This window comes from Crocodylus siamensis, chromosome 15 (assembly GCF_052110815.1).
Source record: "Crocodylus siamensis isolate JL-2025a chromosome 15, ASM5211081v1, whole genome shotgun sequence".
NCBI lineage: Eukaryota > Metazoa > Chordata > Crocodylia > Crocodylidae > Crocodylus > Crocodylus siamensis.
Window position 1 is genome coordinate 46,903,480 of NC_143409.1, and position 9,766 is coordinate 46,913,245.

The following is a 9,766-nucleotide window of genomic DNA, read 5'->3' on the forward strand; positions in this document are numbered from 1 at the left end:
ATGCCTTCAGGGTTACAGAGAATGAAGTTGCTGATTACTTGCGTCATTAACAGAACTGTTCTTTCCTTTGTGCACCTATCCCTAGCACTTTCCCAGCTGTTTGTCCTTGTGATAGCTCTAAGTGCGGGAGGCTTTTCTAGCTATCCTGAACACTGCCTTCATGATCCTGATTATGATCATCTGGTGAAGATTGCCAAACGTGGACTGGGAAAGGCAGCCCATCCAAAGAAGATTGTCATTGTGGGGGCAGGAATAAGTGGACTCACTGCTGCCAAACTTCTCAGGGATGCGGGTCATAAGGTAATTACCTGAAGAAAGAGATGTCAGACGTGGTCAGTGCTACTTATAATGCTTTTCCTTTTTTATTTTCTGAAAATAAAACTGGTTAGGCTGAAGAATGGGCCAAATCAAATTCAATGAACAGAACAAGGAGCAATGGTCTCAAATTGCTGCAAGTAAAGTTTAGGCTGGATGTTTGGAAAACTTTCTCACTAGGATGGTGGTGGAGCACTGCAATGAGTTATATAGAGAGGTGGTGGCATCTCCATCCTTGGAGGTTTTTAAGGCCCAGCTCAACAAAGCTCTGGCTGAAATGATCTAGTTGGAGCTGCATCACTGTAGCCCCCCAGAATCCACTCCTGGACCTAACTCACATTTCTGTTTCTGGGCATTTCCCTCAATCTTCAGTAAAATTAAGGGAGTTGTGTTCAAATATTGAAGAAGCTACAATTTAAAAATAACCCTAGCCACTAAAAGGGGAATAAATCAAAGTATCAACTGTAAGGATACAGATATCTGTAAAGGACTTATATTTTTCATTCAAGAATGTGAAGATTGAAATGCCAACATAATAACTCTTGGTTTTGAGTGACTCAGAAACCACATGAACAGTCAGGGGAGCTCACATTCCCTCCTGGTTATCTAAGTGGCTGTTTTCTGGTTGTCAACATGGCACTTTTTGCATATATGTGCATGTAGGGATTTTGTTCCTGTGCAGGTAGTTCTGTACATGTAGACGGTATAGTGATTGGGGCACTCGACTAGGAAACCAAAGACCCAGGATTTAGCCCTCCCCCTGTCCCAAGGGAGTTTGAATATCTGCCTTTCTAGTATGATACTCCCAGCCAGGGGCATCGTGGAGGTGGGGTAAGTTTCTGCCAATGAAGTAGAAACTTAGCACCTGCACAGCCCTCCATCCAGTTTTGGAGGGGCAAAGCACTTCTTTCTTTCTGTTGACTCTGATGAGGTGCCAGTGGAGCACCTTTGAGATATCAGAACATTTAATTACCTGGACCAGGATTAAGGCCCCAGGGTTTGGAGGGTGGTTCATTGGCAGCTAAGAACTTCATAGCGACTTCATTAGTGACTGGAAGTCATGTGCTGTGTATATTCCTAGGTTATAGTCCTGGAAACCAGTGGTAGTGTAGGAGGACGGGTCAAGACCTATCGCGATGAGACACAAGATTGGTATGTGGAGCTGGGAGCCATGCGTTTACCACGAAGCCACAGGTAATGTACCTCCCATTTCTCCAACACACTCAGGAAGGGAGGATGGTTTGAAGAATATGCACTGTGATTAGGGAGGAGGCAAAAGTCTGACTGCAGGACGTAATATTTCCCACCATTCCTCGTCTCATCAGTGTGGGTGGGACCATGCCCGGGGGTAAACAGGACACTCTGTAGCCTGGTGGGTAGGATTGGCAACTGATAACTTGTAGGAGCCTCACCACACACATGTAATATTAATAGAAAACCTCCCAGTAACTTTAACAGAAGGAAGGTATATAAAGTCCTGCACCAAAGTCAGATTAGACTAGACCAGACAAGAATATTTTTCTGTTTAATTGTATAGAACAACAGCAAAATCATAGGAATATCAAAGAATAAGACAAAAAAGCACAACGCACACTCTTATTTCAAAGGAAATCATCATTGAAGTTCATGACCAGAACACGCATAGAAATGTTGTTGCTGGGGCAACACCACTGAAGTAATTGAAAATGCAAGAAGCAGATTCTGTCATCGTATCTATTCATCTATCTATGAATAATATTCCTAACATAAGTTGTAGTGGGGGATTTTTTCAATTTGACAAATGACATACTTCAAACAATACCATTTTTTATATCCAATTAAGCGTGTAATTTGTTTTCTCATTTTGACTTCCTTTTCTCCTGTCTGTCCCCTTTTCTTTTCCAGGATTGTGCATGAATTTATTAGACAATTTCACCTGAAGCTAAATGAGTTTTCTCAGATGAGTGACAATGCCTGGTATTTGGTTAATGGCATCAGGGCAAGAGTAAAAGAAGTCAAGCAAAATCCCGACATGCTGAATTATACTGTGCGTTCTTCAGAGAGGGGAAAATCTGCTAGTGAACTTTATAGGGAAATTCTGCAGGTGGTATGTATATTGGTGGGTTGTAGAAAGGAATGATACTTCCTGGTGTGGGGGTCAGTCTTGAGCAGGTGTATAATAGCTTTGAAGTCTCTAGAGCAGCGGTTCTTAACTATTTTAGGCTCAAGGACCTCTCATCAGACTCAAGGTGCCCCTCCATAACTTCTGTGAAGTGAGTGGCATCCCATTAAAAAAAATCTAATGTATTTATTACAGTGCTTACCTCTTTGCAGATGGGGAAGGCAGTTGGGGTGGGGAGCAGCTAGGCAGGGAAAGTCTAAGTCTTCCCCTAGCTGCTTATTTCTTCACACCTTGCTTATTTCCTATTGCTTCCTGAGATGCCTTTCAAAGAATTTTGAGGCACCCCAGGGTCCCCCATCACTCTGATTGAGGAATGCTGCTGTAAAGAGAGGATGAGGTGTGTATGATAGGCCAAGAATGGTCAGACATGCATCATAACACCAGTTCAGTGAACCTCAAGTTTATTCAGTACTCTGATTTACCACTACTGTGAGTCCATTGGAGTATATTCTTGATTTATTTCTGGGAATCAGCCCCAATAACTCATTGGGGTAAAATCCTGATTTGTACTGGGGTGAGTGGGAGGACAATCAGTGATTTAGGTTTTAAAATATTGGCTTCCTCCCCTGCTGTACCATTTTGAGGTTTACTGGAAGACTATTTTGGATTGCTCTAATTTGTACTGTGGCATAGTAGGTCTTTCATGGTCTGACCTGTCCTGGTTTTGCTTTCTCCTTTGTTAACACATCCCTTCCTAAGGCCATCCCAGTGACCAGGAAAGTATTGGCTGCTGCATTAAAATGCGCCTGATGGCGGATCTGGCCATGATTCTTCTCTTCGGTCTTGTCCGTACAGAGACACTGAGGAAAGTTCATTAACTAATGGTGTGAATTTCAAGTGGATTATTTAAAATGCAGTAAACCTCTGTTTAAATGCTCTCATCCAGAAGTAAGGTCACACGGACATTTACCATATAGCCCCCACCCCATCCCCCCACAGCCATCCTCCTCCACATAACCCTGCTACATACATACACACCTCCCCAAAAGAGTCCCCAAGACCTGGCCCTCCAACCCCACCCCCCCAGGGGTATCTGCATCCAGCTGCCAGAGCTGGTCCCACCATCCAGCCTGGCTGTATGTTGGCCAAGTGCATGTGCGCGCATAGGTGCATGTGGTACCCCCTGCCTCCAGTCACTTCAAGCAGCTCCTTGCAGGCTGAAAGCCTGCCAGCCTGCGATGGAAAACCCACGGTTTCCCCCTTTAAAGAGGATAATCAGCATTTTTCCGCAGCAAATGGAAAACCTGGATCCCTGGTAAACATGCATGCTGCCAGGGCAAGCTGGGAAATGCAGCAAAAAACCCAGCAAAATCCCAGTTATTTGTTTTTATTTCAAAAAACCACCTGGATGGAGATCAGAGGAGCCAAAAAGTGGACATGTCTGGGAAAACCTGGATGTATGGTAACCCTATGGCTGTAGGAACATGCTACCTTGGGGTGAAATTTGAGAGGCTTCAGCACGCATCAGCTACTGTATGGTAAATGTCCATGTGCGTGCATTTACTGCCTGGCAGACGGATACTAAACATCTTTTGTCCCGAATGAAACCATGCTAATGTTCCATGGATTAGTTCCCCATGCTGTGGAATAAGGGCTGGCACACAAACAGCTATCATAAAACAGCTAGTGAGTGTTAACGCCATAGCCCCTAATGACTATTTGTGATATTTTCATGTGTTCATAGCCTTAGCTAGCAGAATAGAATTTGATCCAGTTTTTCTGAGGTCCCAGTTAATTAGTCAGCATCCCACCTGTTATTCGTTCTAAGCATATTTCTCTTTCTGTCTGTTCATATGCCCCCGGTTCCTACACAGGCCATATTGGAGCTCCAGAGTTCAGACTGCAAGAAATATTTGGATAAATATGACTCTTTTTCTACCAAGGTAATGGAAATGTTTGTTGAGTGCTTTTACATCTAAATGTTTAACGGCAAGATTAAAACAATTGCTTTGTGCTACCCATATTCACCCCAAGGAGGAAACCTAATGATGTCATTTTTCATGTTAATTTTGTCATCTCCTGAAACAAGCAATAAAGCAGAAACAAAAAGGAGAAAGGAACAATCATATTCTGAAGTTGGACGAACACTTTATTTGAATTGGCTGGGTTTGGATGACCAGAATCCTCATTTTAATCTAACTCCCAAGTTATGGCTCTATTAATCAAACATAAGGAAATGTCAGGATTGTGGGGAAAAGTGTCTTGAAAATTTCAATCTTGTTTCAATTTTTATTGTAATGTTTTGACGGAAGGCGCTGAGATTCATGCTTGAGCATATCTAGCTATAGATTCATCACAAACTTGAATAAAGTAAGTGGGTGAGCTAGACAGAAGTTTTTGGAGTCATTAAAAATTCTCTGAAGAACAGTTTTCAAGTGATTACTTTTCAGTATCACGTGCGATTCAGTGAATAGTTTCAGCTGAAAAACATGAGGAAAATGTTGAACATGTCAAACAAGTTCATTTTGACATTTTTAAAATAAAATGTTTCCATTTGGAAATGCCAGAACCTTACAGGGTAATGTTACTTTAAACAATGTCTTTTACTTTAACTTTTGAAATATTTCCATTTAAAAATCTATCTAAGTTTAATTTAAAAAGGGTAAGAAAAAGCTTTCAATAAGGGCTAAAAATCCTAAGAAAACCAAATGAAAGTGGCTGTGTTTTTTACTTTGTCAAAATATTGGAAAATCTGTTTCCATTTTGTCTGAATTATTTTTTTTTCTGAGTTTTGGTTCTGCCACCAACCCCAAAATTCAGTATTTCCCCCATATTTATTAGTAAGCATCCTTCGCTGGTGCTATTAATATCCTTTGTCATTGGGAAGCTACTACCCAATGCAATAGGCTGCACGGCAAGACCAACCAGAGGCTAACCTATGTAGGATGATGGTATATCTTTCAGACTGGCTGGAAATGCAGGAGCTGCAAGGTGTGTGCTTGTATGTATATGTGTGTGCGTGCGCGCACACTTGTGTTCATGTGCATGTGTCTGTGCCTCTCTGTGTGCTTCTTTAAGTAAGGAAGGTAGAAAGTCAAGAGAGTGACAGAATACGAGTGCTGAGTATGGTCCTAGGAAGACACCAAGTGATGCAACTTCTTTTGGGGACAGAAGTTTCTGAAAAGGCAGATATAAAAACTGGCTCCTGATTTATTGTTTCTATTGTGTCAGGGACAGCAGAGTATGTATACAGGCTTTGTAGCTTAGCACCAAGGATGCATGGTGACTTTTTCTTCTACCAGGATCAGTCCAGCTAGGTCCCAAATGTTGCCCAGTTAGTCACTTTCTTCTTCTCACCAACAGGAGTATTTGCTTAAAAAAGGAAGACTAAGCCATGGGGCTGTGAAGATGATTGGTGACTTGCTGAATGAGGATTCTGGGTATTACCTGTCATTTCTCAGCTCTCTCATGGATTTTGATATCTTCTCTCATGAAGAGGGGTAAGGAAGGAACGTAATTGAAAAAAAAATCCTTATTTGTAGAGTTGAGGGGGAAAGAAACAGAAACTGTGGCTTCTCAGCTTGAAACTGCTTTGTGAAAGTTAGATTATGCAGAATGCATCCTGTGTGTTAGCACAGGTGCTATGCTGTCCCCGTTCTAGCCCTTCATTGCTAAAAACATTATTAGGGAACAATCTTTGCAGAGCGACCTGTGTTTTTTACGGTTTGGGTTAAATTCATGTCTGCACAGAGTACCAGAAGTGCCCCATGTCACCTTATGCTGTGTTTTGAGAGATTTCTGGGGGCCTTGTAGTCACTGGTGTGATTATCTGTTCCACGTGAAGGTCTTTGGCTCAAGCCTGTAATGGGCTGCAGTTCTTACTATTGCCTTCTCAGTCATTTTCTTTTTAAGGAGCGTTAAAACACTGGATTGGGACTCATGTGAATTCAGTTCCTGGCTCAGCGAAATATTTCATAGGGCAGCACAGGAGAGTGTTGTTTCCTTTGTTCCTTGGTTTCCCGATTTCTAAACCAGGGATAGTCACTCTTCCTGGTGCGTGACGTGTATGTACAGTATGCCAGGCCTCAAATTCTACTTTACTGCTAAGACGTTGCCTCTGCTTTTCCTAAGCTTGTGTTACCAGGCAGGAACAGGAGCTTGAATTCACTTGTTAGGGTTGGCTGGGACTCTACCAGAATCAGCACTGATCTCCTGGTGACTACTGAAAGCAATCTGGGAGATCGTTGTTGTGAATGGGTTGAACAGCCGGTAAATGCCCCATGCACGTGCACAGCCGCAGAGCAGCATGCAGGCGGCCGGGAGTGCAGTCCGGCAGCGTGGAGACCACCCAGGTCCAGCTGGTAAATTTGTTGTGAAGGAAGTGGGGGAGAGGCAGTACAAGGCCCCCATGGTGAGGGAGGGAGTGGGGCTGGAGCTGGGGCAGGGGCAGAGGCAGGGGCAGGGGCAGGCGCTGCACAGCCAGGGCAGGGTGTGGGACGGAGCAGTTAGTGGCTCGTCTGCGGGGCACAGGTAGGGTGGGGGGGGTGGTTCCTGCTGCTGCATACACGATGGGAGGGCAAAGGGGGCATCTGCAAATTTTGGGGTGGCTGCAGCCCCCCTTCCAGCAGTGCCGCTGCCCACCCTGAGCACAGCCCAGCCCAGCCCAGCCCAGCCCAGCAGCTCCTGCTGGGAAGAGCCTGGAGCCTGGCCCCTGATCACAGCTAATCTGCTGGAATAGCTTCAGTCAGAGCTGGCAACCCTATTACTTGTGGCAACACCTATTGCACTTGATATACTCAAATGACAGCTCTTCATATTTCAGCCTTTCTAGCTGAGTGGTTAAGGCACTCACCCAGGGAAGTAGATACCTGGGGCTCTAGGCCTCTCTCACCCAAAGTGAAGCTGAAACTGCATCCAACTTCCCAGCACAGTGCTCTAACCGCTGTGCTATAGTCAGTATAAATGAGACGTGTACTTTTTTCTGCCCCAACCTCTCCAGACTTAAGCAGAATTGAGGTGCCTCCCACCAACACTTTGAATTGCAGTGGATCTAAGGCAGCAATTAGGTGCTCAGAATCACTTTTGAGGATACTCAGAAGCCCCAGGGTAAGCATCTAGGGAAATTTGCCATAAAAAATGGAGGTGCCTATTGAGTTTTGGGGCCTGTTTGAATCACTCCACCAAGATTCCATTAGGTGGGAATTGTATTATGAGAGTCATGTTATATGCTAACCATAGCTTAGAGGGATCCCCTTCTCCGCCATACCTCTTAGAAGCAATCATGTTACTGCTACAAATAGTTAAGTGTCTATTTTATTTTTTCAGCTTTGATGAGATCACAGGGGGCTTTGACCAGTTGCCCACTGCCTTCCATTACTCTATGCCTGGCATTGTTCAGCTTAACTCCACGGTTGAGAAGATAATAACAAATGGTAACATGGTTCGAGTGCTTTACCGTGCACCGGACACGCTGACACCTTCTGTCCTGACGGCGGACTACGTCCTCATTACAGCGTCAGCCAAAGCCACAAGGCTCATCAATTTTATGCCACTGCTTTCCCACCAGAAGGCACATGCATTGCGCTCTGTTCACTACTCCAGCTCCACCAAGATTGCCTTGGCCTGCACTGAGAGGTTCTGGGAAAGGGATGGGATTCATGGTGGGCAGTCAATCACTGATCACCCCTCCAGGTTCATCTACTACCCCAACCACAACTTCTCCAGTGGTGTGGGTGTGATCCTGGCTTCCTATACTTGGAACGATGATGCTGACTTCTTCGTTCCTCTCAGTGATGAGAAGTGCATCGATGTAGTGCTAGATGACCTAGCAGAAGTACACGGCATACCCAAGGACTACATCCAGTACGTCTGTGATAAGCACGTGATACAAAGGTGGAACTTGGACAGACATTCCATGGGGGCCTTCGCCTTCTTCACCCCCTACCAGTTCATGGACTATTCCAAGGCCCTGTTTCAGAAGGAGGGGAGGGTCCATTTTGCAGGAGAGCACACAGCTTGGCCCCATGCCTGGCTTGATTCTTCTATGAAATCTGCTGTGAGAGCAGCGAGAAACATTCACCGGGACAGCAACCCGCCTCCAGGGCAATAGCTACAGCAGCAACAGCAGGAGCCGGAGACTGTTAGTTTGGGTCTCAGAGATGAACTTTAATGTCTCCAGGAGTATTTGGGGAAGAAACACGAGCTGGATACCAAACCCAGACGTAGTAACTGTGCTGCTACACACCTTCACCTGGCGCACGTCCTCAGCTGGTGGAAATCACATTGACACATAGCTTAGAACTGGGCCCCAGGTGTATTTCATATAGGATTATTTTTTGCTTTCTCCCTTGAATTATTAGGCAGATAGAACAAGAGCAGAGGAATCTTATTTATCAAAATAGTTCCTGCTCAAATGCACTTTTTTATTTAATGTACATACATACAGAGTTATAACTCAAGTGCGAACTTCATATATCATCTTATATAAGATATATATATATCTTATATAGCTTATATATAGCTATATAAGATATATAATATATATGTTTGTAAGATATAATATATATCTCATAGTAATATAATAAAGGGCTTAGTTTGTCTAGCTGTACGTACTGCTTTTGCTCAAGTGTTCATGCGCTGCTGAGACAGGGTGACCATATATCTGGGTTTTCCTGGACGTGTCCTCTTTTTGAGCCCTCTGACTGCTGTCTGGCTGGGATTTTTAAAATCTTCCCAGATGTCCTCTCCACGTTGTCCACATCCCTCCTGAAGTGGGGTGCCCAGAACTGGATGCAGTACTCCAGCTGCGGCCTGACCAGTGCCACATAGAGGGGGAGGATCACCTCCTTGGACCTGCTCGAGATGCATCTGTGGATGCACGACAAGGTCTTCCTGACTGCATCCCCACACTGCCGGCCCATGCCCATCTTGGCATCAGTGACTCCAAGATCCTTTTCTGCCTCTGCGCTGACAAGAAGGGAGTTCCCCAGCCTGTAGGTATGGTGCCGGTTCTTCCTCCCCAGGTGCAGCTCTTTACACTTGTTGGTGTTGAATCCCATCCTGTTCTCATCCACCCACCCCTGTAGCATGTCTAGGTCTGACTGTAGCCTATTCCTCCCTTCTAGCATGCCCACATCTCCCCACATCTTAGTGTCATCAGCAAATTTGACCAGGGTGCTTTTCACCCCCTCGTCCAAGTCGCCAGTGAAGATGTTGAACAGTGCGGGCCCGAGGACCGAGCCCTGGGGGACCCCACTGCCCACGTCCCTCCAGGTCGAAAATGACCCATCCACCACCACTCCCCTCTTCCTTCAAGCCCATGTTCAGGCTGGACATGCTCTGCTGCTGCTT

The 9,766-nt window shown here is 45.0% G+C and overlaps 1 protein-coding gene across 1 annotated transcript; it reads left to right on the top strand.

Moving 5' to 3' along the window:
- Positions 1-8,525, top strand: LOC149852579 (L-amino-acid oxidase-like). Its single transcript, XM_090028390.1, has 6 exons — positions 1-300; positions 1,397-1,509; positions 2,200-2,401; positions 4,291-4,359; positions 5,780-5,916; positions 7,742-8,525. Exons 1-6 carry the CDS (start codon positions 1-3, stop codon positions 8,523-8,525), a joined length of 1,605 nt encoding a protein of 534 aa, XP_089884516.1.
- The last annotated feature ends 1,241 nt before the right edge of the window (positions 8,526-9,766 follow it).